This window comes from Dreissena polymorpha, chromosome 2, assembly GCF_020536995.1.
Source record: "Dreissena polymorpha isolate Duluth1 chromosome 2, UMN_Dpol_1.0, whole genome shotgun sequence".
NCBI lineage: Eukaryota > Metazoa > Mollusca > Bivalvia > Myida > Dreissenidae > Dreissena > Dreissena polymorpha.
Genome location: NC_068356.1, coordinates 119,142,766 through 119,161,353, shown reverse-complemented (window position 1 = coordinate 119,161,353; position 18,588 = coordinate 119,142,766). Strand labels below are relative to the sequence as shown.

The following is an 18,588-nucleotide window of genomic DNA, read 5'->3' as shown; positions in this document are numbered from 1 at the left end:
ACAACGGTTTTTTAGTGTGCAATTTTTTAAATTTTGTTCACCATATGAAACCACATTCAGTTCATTGACTCATATCTATGGTTTGATGCCGAAGCAAAGGTTTGAAAGACTTTAAAATCTTTCATCATCTTAAATTCTTTCATCTAAAGATATTTATCTATTATCTTACAAAGCTGCCATTACAGTTGATGTGTTTGTGTGTACAGACTTGGCCAGTTCCTGATCTACACAATACCCGAATCCCACTCTGAGAAACTGCTGGTAGTGGAGAACCCTGCCTCACCCAGTGGCAACTACATCATTGTTGAAGGTAAGCATTAACCCTGCCTCTATATTTAATAAAGCCTTGATGGGCAAAAAAAATTGGGCTTCATGCTTATGCGTAAGGTGTTGTGCAAGATTAGGCTAATCAGGGACAACACTTTCCCCCCCAAACTAGATTAAGAGGAATTCCTATAAACACAAAAATCCATAAAAGTGGAAAGTGTTGTCCCTGATTAGCCTCTGTGGACTGCACAGGCTAATATGGGATGATACTTTGGGCACAGGGCTTAAGCCCAGTTTTCTAAGAACGTGGCTTAATTATATAAAATATTCAGATAGTAAGCCTTTAATGTTTCAATAGTTTGTATGAAGAAATCAATCTACAGCAATACATATTGCATGACTGAATTCTAGTGTGCGTGGTGTATTGTGTGACCCTGTCCTATGATTACAGCTGATTATCCTGGAGGCCCATCAATCCACAAGGTGCGGCTACGTAACATTCTCCTGGAGGTGGTGTGTAGACTCCTGGCCCAGCCCTCTAATGGCAGCAGCCAGCCAGGCAATAGGTAGGCATACTGGAGAGCATAGGGACTTTATAGGGAGGGTAAATATTCATGTATTTGTTTGTAATCACCTAAGCACAAGATGGTAAGCAAAAGGTATATCGTGATGTCGGTCATCTGTCCATCAGTCTGTGAGTTTGTCTGTCCATCAACTTTTTTTTCAAAACAACATTTGCTTAACTGCTGAGCATAATTTAACGAAAGTTAATCTGAATGTTCCTTGGTAGGTCCTCTATTAAATCTTTTCCAATCATTCATGTCTGTTGAGTAATGTGGTCATGGGTCCAAAAAATGGGGTTTTAAAAATAAAAAATTCAAAGATCTCTTGTAAAACCGAAAGGCCCAGAGTTTATCAAATCATGTATCGGAGGTAATTACTTGCCACGCCGCTCGATTTACATGATTTTAATAGACTAATATAGCAAAACAATTATAAAAAAATTCTCAAAATAACAAGGCTTATAGTTGTATACCAGAGATGTAACTATTGAATGGTAACCTTATGTAGCAACTCTAATAAGTCTGTTCAATTAATGCCCCTGTTGTTAAAAAGTAGCCCCAACCAGGGGTCTCAAGTATTATACCTCTTAGCTACAGTTTTTCAGTTGAGCTTTCAAGGATCCTAAGGGTCCTTTTGTATTGAAAGATTTCTTTAATTTTGGTACTTTAATATGTTGGGATCATGTTTAGTGAATTTATTAAATACAAAATGTTGTAATTTTGTCATTCAGCAAAAATGTTGGACTAGTGCTGACAGTTCTGAAATTTGCCACTAATTGTCTTGATGATACTCAATACTAGCTCTTATTTGTCAACTGTGTACATTATAAGTGCATTTTATGTGTCATTTTTTTCTCTGCATAAGAAAGTAATATGAGAATATGTCCTTCTAACAGTTTCAGTGAGGACTTGCAGAGAGTTCTGGGCTTTGATTGGCTGCTGATGTTCCTATCCGGGCACATCCACTCAACCACTGTGATCCGGGCGTTAAAGATCCTGCTGGTGATGTTCCGGAACCCTGTAACATGTGCTCGGTTCCGGGAAGGTGTCATGGGAGGCGGCTGGCTCAAAGATACCGAGAGGATACTCAAGCAGCAGTACGAGTCCAACGTGTTAGGTACAGTGGTTTTGGCCAGCGTAGATTTAGCCCAGCCGGTGCACTTGCGCAGTCTGGTCAGAGGCGATGCTGTCTGCTATTAAATCACGAAAGGTTTTATATAGAGAATAATACGTTGGTGACGTGGATGGAGAATGGTTATCTGGCAAGTCGGAGGAAGTTATCGGTGAGCCGAAGGCAAACCTGATAAGATCCTCCGACGAGCCAGATAACCATTCTCCATCCATGCACCAACCTATTATTCTATTTATCCTGTCACATTTACAATATTCGTTGAGATGTTTTTAAAATATCTAGTTTTCGAGTATTTTGTGTTTAAATATTTATTATGGGAAAAAACACGCGCGAACAAAAAACATTGTGACGTCACGTCATGCAAAACGCTTGGGCTAGCTTCCATCTTGTTAAACAACACAGAAATCGAATCAATCGTTATTAATTCAATGCACAAAGACGAAATGATGCTGTAAAAATAATAATGTTTAAATAAACAGTACTTTACATGTATTTGTATTTTTTTTTATTGAAAACAAGTATATTTTATTAATAGAAAATAGTACAGGCGTGCGCATGCGTGGAGAGCAACTGACGGATATTCGAGATCAAGTGGTCATCTAGCCTAATATCTTTTGGGATATAAGGTTACCTGGTAATTGGGCTGATTTAAAGGCATGTGACAGGATAAAGTCTCATTATGTATCTCCTGACCAGACTGAGAGATGTGCAGACTGGGTGGGCTATAGCAGTGATGGGTGCATATGACATTACACCCATTTTGTCTTGGTGTTTCTGTGTGAACATATAAATGTTGTATTATATGTTGCTATATTTTGCTCCTTGCAAAGATAAGAGTTAAAGCTGTTTTAAGCTCTACTGGCCATAGGCCAGAAGAGCTTATGGGATGGTATGGTGTCTGTCTGTCTGTCTGTCTGTCTGTGTGTGTGTGTGTGCGTTGGACTTTCTCTTGTTTATCCGATAAAGTCCACATTTTTCATTCGATTCTTTTCAAACTTGTTCAGTGTGTTGATATTAATGAGGACTCGAACCCTATTGAAAATGAGTTACATCAGAGTAAAAAGTCCAGAATTATCTGCCCTTGAATTTGAGAAAATTGTGAAATAAGGCTTGTTTACGCAATAAAGTCCACAGTTTTCATCCAGTCATTTCCCGACTTGCACAGTGTCTTTATCTGAATGATGAGTCAAACCCTATTGAAAATGAGCAATATCGGAGTTATAAGTCCAGAATTATCTCCCCTTGAATTTAAGAAAAAAATGAAAATCTTTAACATTTTGCCATAACTTTTGCAATATTGAAGATAGCAACTTCATATTTGGCATGCATGTGTATCTCATGGAGCTGCACATTTTGAGTGGTGAAAGGTCAAGGTCATCCTTCAAGGTCAAAGGTAAAAAAAAAATCAAAGCGGCGCAAAAGGGGACATAGTGTTTCCGACAAACACATTTCTTGTTTGTTTACATATAAAGTTCTATCCTTTTGAAACTTCAGCGGATGTTTTATATTATTAAGGGCCAGAACCCCATTGAGAGTGAAGAAAATTTGTCCAACTGATTGTTGAAAAGGAGCCATTTGAAGTTTAAATTTTACGTTTCTTCTTGTTTATGCGATGAATTTCCCATTTTGGGTCTGTTGGTTTAAAATTACTCAGATTGTTAATACTATCAAGGGCTTGAGCCCTATTGATTCCAGTCAGTAGAGCGATTCAGTTTAATGTTTATGTAACTACTCCCTGATACATTTAATTGTCAAACATATGTACTTAAACATATTTGATAAATAATAATAATAATAAAAAAATCAATAATAATAATATATCTTGCCTCCTTGCCGTGTGAAGGTTTCAATGTGCACTCTGGTCACCATGGTGAGACAAGGGAGATCAACTCTGACATCTGTCACGTGCCTGGCTTCACTGTACTGGGCTGGCTGCTCCCCAAACACAACATGGTGCCCGAGGTCTACCTGCTCCTGATGGCTATGCTGCTGGGGCAACAGGTCAACAACATTCCACAGGACATACAGGTACACCTAGCAACAGGGGATGATATGTTGTGGGATTCTTAAATACTTTGGTACTAACATGTAGGACTTTTGTATGTAGTCTTGCACTGTGTAGAGTGTATGAGTAGTTTTACACAACAAGTCAATTGTACAATCAGTCGTGCTTTATGAATGAATTTAACAAGAATTGAAATGTTAAAGATCTGGTATTTATATCACTGAAATATTTGCTGATGTGGTAATTGTAATTGAAATATAACACTATATGTATATCTATTTAAATGTATTCACCCTTCCAGGTGGGGAAATGTCATTTTTATTCCCCCATTTCGAAGAAAAGGGGGGTATATAGTTTTCGCACTGTCTGTCGGTCGGTCGGTCAGTTGGTCACTCGGTCGGTCGGTCAGTCAGTCGGTCGGTCACACTTCGTGTCCGCTCTCTAATTCAAATAGTTTTCATCCGATCTTTACCAAACTTGGTCAGAAGTTGTATCCAGACAATATCTAGGTCAAGTTAGAATATGGGTCATGCCAGGTCAAAAACTAGGTCACGGGGTCACTTAGTGCATTTCAAGGATTAAGCATGGTGTCCGCTCTCTAATTGAAGTAGTTTTCATCTGATCTTTACTAAACTTGGTAAGAAGTTGTATTAAGACAATATCTAGGTCAAGTTTGAATATGGGTCATGCCGGGTAAAAAACTAGTTCACGGGGTCACTTAGTGCATTTTAAGGATTTAGCATGGTGTCCGCTCTCTAGTTTATGTGGCTTTCTGATTTATTTTGATATTCTAAGACATTTTTATGCCCCCGAAAGAGGGCATATAGTGATCGGACTGTCCGTTCGTCTGTCCGTCCGTCTTTCCGTCACACTTTGCGTTTAGATTTCGAAAAATGCTCATAACTTCTATGTCGCTTCAGATAGCAATTTCATATTTGGCATGCATGTGTATATGGACAAGGCCTTTCCATACGCACACAAATTTTGACCCCTGTGAGGCTGTGACCTTGACCTTGAACTTAGGGTCCGCGTTTAGGTTCGAAATCTGCGTTTAGGATTTGAAAAAAACCTAATAACTTCTACCAAGCATTTACACAGTCATACTTTTATGTAGTGACAAAGTTACAGTTGGGGCATCCGTGTCCTGTGGACTCATTTCTTGTTTATGTTAAATCACTTACTATCTTTATAATGTTACTCCTAAGTTGCTGTTATATAAATCAGTTTTTAGATACCAGAACGTTGTAATACAAAGATGACTTTCATTAATCTGACTCCATGTATTTCCTGTATGTTCACTGTCCATGTCATTCAGTTGAACCTGGACTCTATCTGGATGGTGCTATTTGGGTCTCCTATGGGCAAGCCTGCTGTGAGCCTGACCAGCAATAAGGACATTCAGCTGTGCCCAGACGCAGCCATCCTGCTCCTCACCATGGTCCGCAGCATGCTCAATCCTGTGAGTGGAACAGCTGGGGTGTTTATGGCCCTTGTTGGGCTTAAATAAGTTTGAAACGCCTTGGTTTAAACATACGTTTTTAATGAATATTATGTATTGAATATTATTTTATAAATGTGTGAAGGTGGGGGTAAATAATAATATTTTATTTGAGGGCATTTTAGTGTGTGTGTGTGTGTGGGGGGGGGGGGGGGGGGGCGATTTGGGGCTAGGGTAGCACTATAATGTTGGGAATGTAATTGCACCAAATGAGGTAAGGTGAGTGAAAATGGTCTTGTTTTAAGGCATTTTTGAAACGCTGGATAGTGTGAGTGTGGAGGGGGCTTGTATCTATGTTTTGGAAATATATTTTTCAATAAACAGTTTTTGCTTCCTTCATTCATAGATGATAGAGTTTGAGAGGGACAGTGCGCTACACGACTACCCGCTCACTCTGATCCAGTTCCTGCTGGTTCTCTACCACAACCTGTCAGACTTCATCCAGCTGTCTGTGCAGCCTGACTTCATAGCTGCACTGGCCGCCACACTGATCCCGTACTTTTCACCGGACTCTGAGGACTGTGTCACCACACCTGAGGAGGAGTTTAAGGTATGCATCCACTATGGAATGCTTGTATTGACTTATCCTTTATAAGAGTTAATTATGAAGGATGTACTAAGACTCCGGAATAAATATGTTTTTTCTACCAAATGGCTTGGTTCCAATATTTGGTGGGTGATAACCACTCATACTTTTTTAAGAATTGTAAAAAAATTCCCTTTAAATCTAAGATTAAAAAAAAATTAAAAAAAAAATACATTTTTATTTCTCTTGAAGTCAGCAAAACAGGTCAAGGTAACAGGATCTCATAAGGCCATCCTTAAAAGTTCTTTTGTTTGGCATAACCCCACCGACCCACTAAAATCGGCCCGACTGAATTTTTATGTCCCCCACTATAGTAGTGGGGGACATATTGTTTTTGCCCTGTCTGTTGGTTGGTTGGTTGGTTTGCGGCAACTTTAACATTTGCAATAACTTTTTGCAATATTGAAGATAGGAACTTGATATTTGGCATGCATATGTATCTCATGGAGCTGCACATTTTGAGTGGTGAAAGGTCAAGGTCATCCTTCAAGGTCAAAGGTCAAATATATGGGTCAAAATCGCTCATTTAATGTACACTTTTGCAGTATTTCAATATTCAAGATAGCAACTTAATATTTGGCATGCATGTGTATGTCATGGAGCTGCACAATTTGAGTGGTGAAAGGTCAAGGTCATCCTTCAAGGTCAGATGTCAAATATATGTGGCCGAAATCGCTCATTTTATGAGTACTTTTGCAATATTGAAGATAGCAACTTGATATTTGGCATGAATGTGTATCTCATTGAGCTGCACATTTTGAGTGGTGAAAGGTCAAGGTCATCCTTCAAGGTCAGAGGTCAATTATATGTGGCCCAAATCGCTAATTTTATGAATACTTTTGCAATATTGAAGATAGCAACTTGATATTCGGCATGCATGTGTATCTCATGGAGCTGCACATTTTGAGTGGTGAAAGGTCATCCTTCAAGGTCAAATATATGGGTCAAAATTGCTCATGTAATGTCACTTCTGCAATATTGAAGCTATCAATTTTATATTTGAAATGCATGTGTATCTCATGGAGCTGCACATTTTCAGTGGTAAAGGGTCAAGGTCAAGGTCATCCTACAAGGTCAAACGTCATATAGGGGGACATTGTGTTTCACAAACACATCTTGTTTTTTTGTTACTTTCCAAACAAAAATTTTTTTTTGCTCGCCGAAACTTCTCTCCGCTAAATTTTTCATTTGTGCTTTTTATCCTTTCTGGTTATTTGCGTCATTTAATTGAATGCTCTTTCAAGGATATCTAGAATAGCAATGAACAAAACGCGTACCGGTATTTATTTGAATCATATTTTTTTAAACATATGCATATGCGATTAATTAGACTTTAAATACAATTAAACCGCTCCTGTTTTTCTCGTATCCCTTACATTAAAATACGCTGCTGCTGTTCAGGATAGTTTCGGAGTAAAAAAACAAATTTATTAATTATGACCGTTCAATTCAATTCGGCAATCGGCAGAGATGTGTAATATTATCGCCATATAACTAATTATTGAATTATCACTCTTTAATTCAGATTGGTAAATATTCGGTAGAAAGATAAAAAGTGGTCAGCTAAGAAATATTTATTGACGGGTATTGTCACGTGTTTGTTTCATTTGCTTATCTCTTTATACGACTTTCCGACCGGTAGCTATTTTGGAGGCAGACGGCGATATTAAATGTGTTTTCAAATTATAGAACATCTGCGCATAAATGACCCAATATTATCCGATAGCTCCACCCGTTCTCAGGTTTCATTCGACAACGTCATGTTATGTTCGACAACGTCATGTTATGTGTAAGCGAGCTCAATGCTGATTGGCCAGCTACCATGTGCACTTCATTAACAATAAGGTCAAGCAATGTCTAATTGGGTACAGACCGGGTTTCGTTAACTGTTCGAATTGCGAACACTTTCATTGAAACAAAGAGACAAATATAGAAAACCAGTCCGGATTAAAATGGCGGATGTTTTCAACGAAATTTTACTCGATTTTCGCATTTTCGCAATTTAGATTTTTCTTGAGCCAAATTCTCAATAGTTTCGCAAATGACTCAAATGGTGAACGACAGCGTGAGCATTGCGAACGTGTTATTATTGGAATAAATGCTCACTATTACAGGGCTCGCACTGTTGTTCGCCATTTGCGAAAGTATAGCAATTTGGCTCAAGAAAAATATAATTTGCGAATATGCTTAAATCTCGTTAAATTTCATTGAAAACATCCGCCATTTTAATCCGAAGTGTTTTTTTTTAAACTATTTTTCTCTTTGTTTCCATGAACAATTTGAAGCGCATATGATAGCTGGCCAATCAACATTGAGTTTGCTATCGGGTAATATTGGGTCATTCATGCGCAGATAATGGAATACACAGTTGATATTGTCGTCTGCCTACAATATAACGGCCGATGGCAAAAGTCGTATAAAAAATCAGCAAATGAAAAGAAGCGTAACACTCAATAAATTATTTTTAAGCTGATCACTTTACAAATTTCTACCGACTATTGATCTGAATTGAAGGATGATAATTAAATAATTAGTTACATGTCGAAGATGTTGCACCTTTCTGTTCTTGATTGAAATTAAAATGTTATAATTACTTTGTTGTTTTTTACTCACAAACTATGGTATTGTAAAGTAATATGTCAACCAAATAGTATATTAATTATGTATTTGCTAGGTTACTTGTTTTCATTTTCTGTAGTCAAACGATATGCACATTTTATTTCATGTGCAAAATGCGTACAATTTTTCGGACTGTCGTTTTCGAATAAAGTATTTTTCTTCGATTTTATTATATTTTCGAAGTTCTTTATAGAAAAAATAGACTTATGAATACACATGCGGTGATATGGACGGTGCAGAAAAATCTTAACCAATTTCCTCTCATGAGGCAGAAGACTTGGAGCTTTATTTGATAATACCTTTCAGTTTGGTATATGTCAGAGTTCAATGTCAGAAAAATAAATTACTAAAAAAAAAAATCCCTACCTACCTACCCACCCAAATTTAACTGGGTCGGGTTATGCCAAACAAACAATTTTTTAAGGATGGCCTAAAGGAACTGTATTTGCTTGCAATATCAAGATACAATTTGGCTTACTATCAACCTAAATGATATAATGGATACTCAGGAAAAAAGTATGATGTCTATTGACCCTGAAGTAAACAGGTTAAAGGTCAAAGCCACTGGGGCTTGTAACATGAAAGCCATTGACTGCATTGTTTTTGACATTGTATTTTAATGTTTAAAGTTTTCTGTCAATAGCTTTGTTTACGAATTGTTAAGGTATTGTTTCATATTACATAATTAGTTAAACACTGTAGTTTTTCTATGTCAGAGATACTGCTTATCATTCCTGATTCCTGAATAGTCATGCTTGAACAAGTGACGCTAAACTAGGCTAGTGCTTTGAATTATTCTTACATCCAAGGCATGGCATGAAAGCTTTTTGTTGTCGCTTTCCAGCCCTTCCCAGATAGTGACCCGGTAGTGTATGTGCGTTCACCCAATAGAGATAAATCAGGTATTTGTTGTTTTATCCATTTATTGTTAATCATTTTAAAAGTGTGTGTTTTCTTAGTTTTTGAAGCTTAAGTAAGCAAATTAGCAAAATAACTTATATTTTGGTTTACCACTAAAATTGACGAAACTAGCCCTCGGATTAACTTACCCTGGAAGAGTTGACTTGGTTGGGCTGACTGATTTTATGGAAACGAAATGCTTAAAAATTGTAACCAGAAATGTATTGCTTTTCTAGGCTTCCTGACGCTGCATCCTGCGCGCAAGTATGTGATAGAATTCCTGCGTACCATCGTGCTGGACAGCATGGCCCAGCCTGTGGCCGCCAAGTCTGCAGCAGTCATTGACATCATGCTTGAGGTAACAACAGTAACAAATCTCCTGTGGAGAAACCTCACTTTAGATCAATTTAAAAGCAATATTCTTTTGTTTATTGTAAAATTCAGAGTTGATAGTTATTTTTATTATTTCTAGTAAATTGTATTATTTGCTGTGGATTTATTTTGATATACTTTTCATAATGTTTGAGCCTATGTGCTTCCATCCAAGTTTATCTTGACTGTTCCTTCATTATAAGTCCCCTTCCAGTGTTAACTGGGGCAACTTTTGGTTAACCCCTGGTCTGTCTGTCTTATCCTGTTTTCAGTGTATCAGTCTGAATCTGGATCCTGTAATAATTCAAAAAGTAATAAAGCTATGTTGATGAAAGTTAGTTCGTTGATAGAGATAAAGCTAGAGATAGAGGGGACTATGTACATCATTTCTGTTGTTTGGTCATGGAAGAATTAAATTTCTGTGGTTCAGGAAATAATTGAAAATTAAAAAAGAATTACTCAAGCTAGAATACTAAAACTTAGTATATAGATAGAAGGCATTACCCAGTGTAACCTTGGATAGAAGCATAGGTTTGCTCCTGGTCCATCTGTCAGTTCATCTCTGTCTTTAAAAAAACCCACCACATCCAGCAATTAATAAAAAATTTATTAAGCTAGGTTGATGAGTCTTATTTTGTATGTAGATTGCCACATGGGATAATGCACATTATTTCTTGTTTTTCTGATAAAAATTATGTTGGATATGATTAAAAAAACAACAACTAAACTCTGGATTCTGTAAAAACTCAAAAGTATGTTCTCTACGTTGAGGAACTTTGTATGTGTCTGGAGGACCCTTAGGGATTATGCATGTTATTTCAGTTGTTTTATCACACCAGAATTGGGCTTGCAATGGTTATTCTAATAATTTGAAGATATATTCTGCATCCTGCCATAACTAAAAAGTACTTACTGGTTAGTGCGAAGTTTCGCTAGCTTAGGGAAACTTAATGAGATTCTGATATTACTTCAACAACATTAACCTGGCAGGGCTGTTTTGTTTGTGATCAAGCTCTTGTTCATTATGCAATTGTTAATCTTACCTCAAATGTGCATGATGAAGATATTGTATGTCATGTGAGAGACCACTTTCCTTGACTCATTCAAATGTAAATTGGACTTAACAAGGTCAAAGGTCAATTTTGAGGCATAATAGAGCTTGACCAGCCTGTGACTTGATCATTCATATACCACAAATGTACGGCATGTGGAGATTGAATGTCAAGTGCAAGATCTGCGTCCTTAGCTCAAAGGGCTATCTCACACTTGGAGTCAAGGATCAAATATTGGCATGATGCAGCTTGTCTGGACAGTTACTTTGTCTTTCATCTGGCCATAAAATGACTTGCATAAAATATTCTCACTGTGGACACAGGATAGCGAACACCTGAGGACAAGATGCATCAACGGAATGCTAGATTTAAAGTACCCGTTTGTCAATCGATAAGACACCGTGCATACTGGTTCACATCTTATCTCCTATATAGGCGATTCCAGAGCATGCAACCCGCGCCCAGCACAAGGAGTACCAGACTCAGATCCTGCGTACAGTGATGGACCACTTGGTTGCCGTGGATGTGCTGCTAGGCGACCAGACCTCACTTCCTCTCATGGCTGGGGGCAGTCACTCCAACATGAATGCCAATGTGTTCTACTTCACATCGAGGGTTGTGGATAAATTGGTGCAAGGTAGGCTGCTATAGTTTGTTATTTATGTCTTATTGAAAGCTAACAGCATCAGTTTTGTAAAATGGCTTCTGTATTTGTGATTATAGATCTTGGACCTATCTTTAAATGGTTGCTTTACATCTATGTTCCTGAGTGCAAACCTAATTAAGAAAAAGACAACCTCACTGAGGGCCCTATGGCAGAATAGGGACCAGCCAGGCAGCCCCAAATAGTATACTTATTATTTGGGGCTTCAGCTTTGATCCATATACTATTTGGGGCTGCCTGGCTGGTCACTATTCTGCCATTGGGCCTGAAGTGAGGTTTTCTATTTCTTATATTATACCGAACATTTTTGGGAAGACAAATGTCAATAGAAATAAAAATAAATAACGGAATATAAATTCCATCAATATTTATCAGTTACTTCTAATAATATGTATATAATTATACGATATATTTGTAAACAAAGGAAACAGTACTCGAAAAATCTTTGCGTTGTAAAACTTGCACAAATGTTACAAATAACTAACATTTGAGCGGGCACTATTAGATGCGCGCGCATCTAGTCAGCAGGGGATATACTGTATAGCGCCTTCTGACTAGATGGGCGCGCATCTTTACCGGGCACTCTTCAAAATAACGGACCTGTGTAATTCATATACGCAAAGAAGAAACAAATTTATGTGAGGTATAATATTGTTAATTATTGTATTTATGATATTACTAATCTGCCTCTTATGTCTCATTTAAAATGGCTTTGTCTTATCCATAATTCTGTCTGTCCTTCCAGGCAGCTACACACGGGAATCCAAGGAAGTGTTTGACTTCATAAGCAAGCTCATCTCTCAGAGCAAGAGAAAAAGTGTGTAGTCATTTAATTTTCAATACTTTAAAAAAATGTGGATCTTTAATACTTATTTTAATTTATTAGGTTATAATTAAACAAATCTTCTAGTGATTGTTTTTAAAGTAAGAAAAATAGTATTTTTTGTCTGATCACCAGTCATCATTTGATTAAACAAATCCTCTTATGAAATTAACTAAGCTTTATTCATGTCTTGTGAAGTAAGGGTATTGTGCTGTATAGTGATGACATATTGTTAATTTTCTTGACTTATTAACCTTATTTATATGTCTGCTTTCTTTTGTTGATGAAGGTTAGATTATTTGATAAATAGAACAATTCTCTAAAAGCCTCAAGCAACGAACCCAAAATCTGACCAATGTTCTTTATCCATATTACAGCATCAGGTATATCAGTGGACTCCATCTACAAGTCTCTGAACCGCGTGGTGCTGTTCCAGCTGTCTCGGCAGGTGGACACAGTGGTGGGGCAGACCCAGGTCCTGGACGCACTCCACAAGATCACCAACAACCGGGCACTCGTGTTGGGACCTGGCAATACCGACGGGGAGTTCCTGGGATGCCTCTGCTACTGCCTCCTTAATCTCACTGAGGACACAGCCAATAGGTATGCCTGCCAGATATGGGTACGCCTGTGAGATATGAGTATGCCTGCAAATATGGGTTTGCCTGTGAGATATGGGTATGCCTGCCAGATATGTGTACGCCTGTGAGTTATGGGTATGCCTGCCATATATGGGTATGCCTGCCAGATATGGGTATGCCTGCCAGATATGGGTATGCCTGCGAGATATGGGTATGCCTGCCAGATATGGGTATGCCTGCCAGATATGGGTATGCCTGCCAGATATGGGTATGCCTGCCAGATATGGGTATGCCTGCCAGATATGGAAATGCCTATGAGATATGGGTATGCCTGCCAGATATGGGTATGCCTGCCAGATATGGGAATTCCTATGAGATATGGGTATGCATGTGAGATATGGGTACGCCTGTGAGATATGGGTAGGCCTGTGAGATATGGGTATGCCTGCCAGATATGGGTATGCCTATGAGATATGGGCATGCCTGCCAGATATGGGTATGCCTGCCAGATATGGGAATGCCTATGAGATATGGGTATGTCTGTGAGATATGGGTACGCCTGTGAGATATGGGTACACCTGCCAGATATGGGTACGCCTGTGAGATATGGGTATGCCTGCCAGATATGGGTATGCCTGTGAGATACGGGTATGCCTGCCAGATATAGGTACGCATGTGAGATATGGGTATGCCTGCAAGATATGGGTACGCCTGTGTGAGATATGGATAGGTACGGCTGTGAGATATGGGTAAGCCTGCCAGATATGGGTATGCCTTCAAGATATGGGTATGCCTGCCAGATATGGGCATGTCTGTGAGATATGGGTATGCCTGCCAGATATAGGTACGCCTGCGAGATATGGGTATTACTGCCAGATATGGGTACTCCTTTGAGATATGGGTGCGCCTGTGTGATATAGGTACCCCTGTAAGATATGGGTATGCCTGCCAGATATGGGTAAGCCTGTGAGATATGGGTACCTCTGTGAGATATAGGTACCCCTGTGAGATATGGGTATGCCTGCCAGATATAGGTATGCCTGCGAGATATGGGTACGCCTGCCAGATATGGGTTTGCCTGTGAGATATGGGTACGTCTGTGAAATATAGGTACCCCTGTGCGATATGGGTATGCCTGCCAGATATGGGTAAGCCTGTTACATACGTTTATGCCTGCCAGATACGAGTTGGCCTGCCAGAAATGGGTACGCCTGTGAGATATGGATACGCCTGCCAGATATGGGTATGCCTACCAGATATGGATATGCCTTTAAGATATGGGTATGCCTGCTTAATATGGGTACGCCTGTGAGATATGGTAATGCCTGCCGGATATAGGTTCATCTGTGAGATATGGGTATGCCTGCCAGATATGGGTACACCTGTGATGGGTAAGCCTGTGAGATATGGGTACGCCTGCCAGATATGGGTACACCTGTGAGATATGGGTATGCCTGCCAGATATGGTCGCGCCTTTGAGATATGGATATGCCTGCTAGATATGGGTACACCTGTGAGATATGGGAATGCCTGCCAGATTTGGGTATGCCGGCCAGATATGGGTACGCCTGTGACATACATTTATGCCTGCCAGATTTGGGTTGGCCTGCCAGAAATGGGTACGCCTGCCAGATATGTGTACCCCTGTGAGATATGGATATGCCTGCCAGATAAGGGTATGCATGCCAGATATGTGTATGCCTGCCAGATATGGGTATGCATGCCAGATATTGGTATGCATGCCAGATATGGGTACCACTGTGAGATAATGGTACCCCTGTGTGATATGGGTACACCTGTGAGATTTGGGTGCGCTTCTGAAGTATCTGGATGGAATTATAGGATTATAGCTTGGGTTTATGCTTTTGGTGTTGAGGATGCTAAGTTGTCATGTTGTCAAAGTAGGGAATGGAAATAAAAACCAAATAAGAAAAGACAATTTTACTATATTTTCTAAATATTTAATTCTATACAAAATGGGGAATGTTATGTTTTCATGTTGTCAGAATTTGGAATCTTACGTTTTCAGAATATCATAGTTGGAAAAGTTATGAATGGATCATATCATAATAAGGAATGCGATGTTTTGATGTAGTCATGATAGAGAATTTGATTTTCCAAGGTCTGAAAGGGTAACGTGATGTTTGGGTGTTAGAAAAAGGAATGTGGTGTTTGGATGTCAGAAAAGGTAATGAGATGTATAGATTTAAGAAGATGGCATGTGATGTTTGGATGTCAGGAAAGGGAATGTGTTATTTTGATGAAAGAAAAAGGAAAATGATGTTTGATGTCTAAGTATGGAACAGATTCCATCCATGTGTTTCATAATATAAAAGTGTTTTCATTTTGCAAGTTTAGGCAAATTTATGTTTATTGTGAATGAAGTGTTTTGCAGTTGTCATTGTAAATATGGAATGTGTATATCATTTGTGCGTATTGTATGCATGAAGTATTTTTATGCCCCCGGATCGAAAGATTGGGGGTATATTGTTTTTGGCCTGTCTGTCATTGTATCTGTGTGTGTGTGTGTGTGTGTGTGTGTGTGTGTGTGTGTGTGTGTCCCAAAACTTTAACCAAAACTTTAACATTGGTCATAACTTTTGCAATATTCAAGATAGCAACTTGATATTTGGCATGCATGTGTATCTCATGGAGCTGCACATTTTGAGTGGTGAAAGGTCAAGGTCACCCTTCAAGGTCAAAGATCAAAAAAACAAATTAAAAAACTTTAACCAAAACTTTAACCTTCTTCATAACTTTTGCAATATTGAAGATAGCAACTTGATGTTTGGCATGCATGTGTATCTCATGGAGCTGCACATTTTGAGTGGTGAAAGGTCAATGTCAAGGTCGTCCTTCAAGGTCAAAGGTCAAATTTATGGCTTCGAAGCGGCGCAATAGGGGGCATTGTGTTTCTGACAAACACATCTCTTGTTTTACTAGTGTTTTTGAGTATTTGAACAATTGTAGGTGCACCATAATTTGAGAGAGCAATTTCAGTTGAGTAACTTTCTATAAACTTTCCTTGTAGGTCAACTCCTGGTGGAAGGTACATTTCAAGCCATATCATCCATACCTCTTTCTCTTATATCAAGTGACTTTAAATTCGATAAATTTGATATCTGCTTGTAAAAAAATTAGGGCTGATTGATGCAAATGTATGGGTTTTAAAAAAAGGTGAAGAATTTTAAGAATCCTGAAAAATATAATAAAATATGCTTAAATGTATGATGCATAAATTCCCACATGAACCATACTCCATATATACATGTTCTTCTTTTGTGTAAGTTAATCATCATTTACAGATAACCACATACTGCTAATAAAATGTAATCTTCACTTGTGTAATCACATATTGCTACTTCAAAGTATTGTTTTATTTTTCATGGTTATACAAGTTTTTTAAACCTGAAAACTCAAAAGGTGTTTTAGCTGTAAACTTCATCCATGGATAGATTTAACTCAGAGGCAATGCAGTGAATTAGAATTGTTGTTTAGCACTTTTTATGCCAGAGGTTTACGCTTTGTAATGTTTCTCATACTTAAGTTTTGCTTGTAGCATAAAATTATGACTGTAAGTGGTATTAGCTTTTACTGCATAGGTGAAAAGATCTTTTAAAGAAGCAGTGTAATGCCTTACCTTGCCTTGTGCTTCATAATCATGGAGGTATTGTCGGTTTATGATTTTTGTGTTGCATCATCTTTTTGTTTTTGCTCTTTTTAGAATAAATTGAGATTTAATTGAACTTCATAGGTATAAACCCTATAATTATCAAGACATGCCCGGGGATTGCATATGGGCTTGATGTTTTCAATGTCAAGGTCAGCATTTAAAAAAATGTACAAAATGTTCTCCACTTAATTGCTAGTGAATAAACAAGATACTGTATTGAAGCTTCATACATATGAGATAACATATATACTTCACTCAGGATTGTGTAGTGTTGTGTGCGGTCTCCTATTCAAGGTCATTGTTGCTTTGAGTAGAAGAAAGGTTGATCCTAAGTTTAAGATTGTATTACACTTTTGAAAATAATTTCATTTATAGTTTTCTTATATCCAGACCTTGCTTGAGATTGCTTAAAGGGTGGATATTTTAATCAAAGTTCATCAGGACAACAAAATGTCTCAATTTTTTCTCCCTGACACACCCACAATCAATCAGGGCCTGTTGTCACTCGAGTGACAAAACTCTTGTATAATTTAGATTGTACACATATCATTTCAACACGATATGCATGTATATACAATTGAAAGACATTTTTACTAACATTGGTTTTGCTTCTGTTGTTGACTTTCTTAAAAAATATCACACACATTATTTTAGGATTTATTACCAATTAAATATTATGTTGCTCTTAATTTGTTTTAAATACCTTGACCTACATGTATCCCTTTTTCCTTGATTCCTTAATGTTTTAACATCTATATACTAGTGTTTTGAAATCAAGCAATATCAATATTAATTGATTTTTGTTTTGTGCTATGAATGTGGTCATGTTTTCACTTAAAAGTAATTCAGGAATTATAAGGAGATATAACATAATTCATCGAATTTCTTGTAGTTTGCTCAAAATCTGTGTCTTTCAACTATGGAGAACTTAACATGCTCTTATTTTAAATGTATGAATAGTAATTATTGGCTTGAGGTTGCTTTTTTTCGTCTCTTGAGAAATACACTTGACTGCTTGTGCCCATTTCATTTTATTTATTTATGTCTCTTGTTCGATAACCAGCAAAATGGCAACAGGCATTTCAGAGATATTGCCCTTTATTCATACAAAACTTGCAAAAAATTTCTGTTCTGCTCTCTAAGTGATGCAATTTTATAAGGTATCAACAAAATCTTTTTGAAATGTTTGTTTGCATTAAATTAAGTTTGATAACCGGCCAATTTGCACCCAGGCGCTTCAGAGTTAATTTATTGACATTTATTGAGAAGAAATTAATCTGAAATTTGCCATTTGCATAATTAATCTGAAATTTGCCATTTGCACCATCTATATCCTACAGTTTATATAATATCTTCATCAAACTTTCTAGAAATGTTTGTTGTTATTAAATGAAGGCCAAGTTTAATAACCAGCCAATTTGCACCATGCACTTTATAGTAAGTACCCTTTGTTTATACAAATAATAAGAAAATCACTGGTACTGCTCTCTTACAAATACATTGAATCTTCATTGAATCTTCACCAAACTTTTTGCAAATGTTTGTTGACATAAAATATATAGGCCAACTTTGATAACTATCCCAATCCCGCTGGATACTTAAGATTTACTGCCCTTTGTTTCTACAAACAATGCAAAATTCACTGTTTTTGCTCATTTCGCTAATTCACTTTTAAATGAATCTTTATCTAACTTTCCAGATATCAATGATTTTCTACTGTGAGTGTATATTTCTGTCAATTACTGTGTTAACGACTGAATTTGACATAAAACAGAATTGTTTTTCCTAAGATAGATTTGGGTGTAGAAATTACATGTTCAGGTATCTAGCCCGCTGTATCTTAAAATTAAAAG

General features: G+C 37.6%; 1 protein-coding gene across 1 annotated transcript in view; it reads left to right on the top strand.

Moving 5' to 3' along the window:
• The window catches only part of LOC127868724 (WD repeat and FYVE domain-containing protein 3-like), a 118,417-nt gene that overhangs the window by 56,706 nt on the left and 43,123 nt on the right, over nucleotides 1-18,588 (top strand). Inside the window, exons 30-41 of the mRNA XM_052410728.1 lie at nucleotides 207-310; nucleotides 719-833; nucleotides 1,727-1,947; nucleotides 3,806-3,990; nucleotides 5,283-5,426; nucleotides 5,812-6,015; nucleotides 9,515-9,572; nucleotides 9,807-9,928; nucleotides 11,430-11,631; nucleotides 12,404-12,475; nucleotides 12,859-13,084; nucleotides 16,094-16,111. Of these exons, the coding sequence (XP_052266688.1) occupies nucleotides 207-310; nucleotides 719-833; nucleotides 1,727-1,947; nucleotides 3,806-3,990; nucleotides 5,283-5,426; nucleotides 5,812-6,015; nucleotides 9,515-9,572; nucleotides 9,807-9,928; nucleotides 11,430-11,631; nucleotides 12,404-12,475; nucleotides 12,859-13,084; nucleotides 16,094-16,111 (1,671 nt within the window). The remainder of the gene's footprint in view (nucleotides 1-206; nucleotides 311-718; nucleotides 834-1,726; nucleotides 1,948-3,805; nucleotides 3,991-5,282; nucleotides 5,427-5,811; nucleotides 6,016-9,514; nucleotides 9,573-9,806; nucleotides 9,929-11,429; nucleotides 11,632-12,403; nucleotides 12,476-12,858; nucleotides 13,085-16,093; nucleotides 16,112-18,588) is intronic.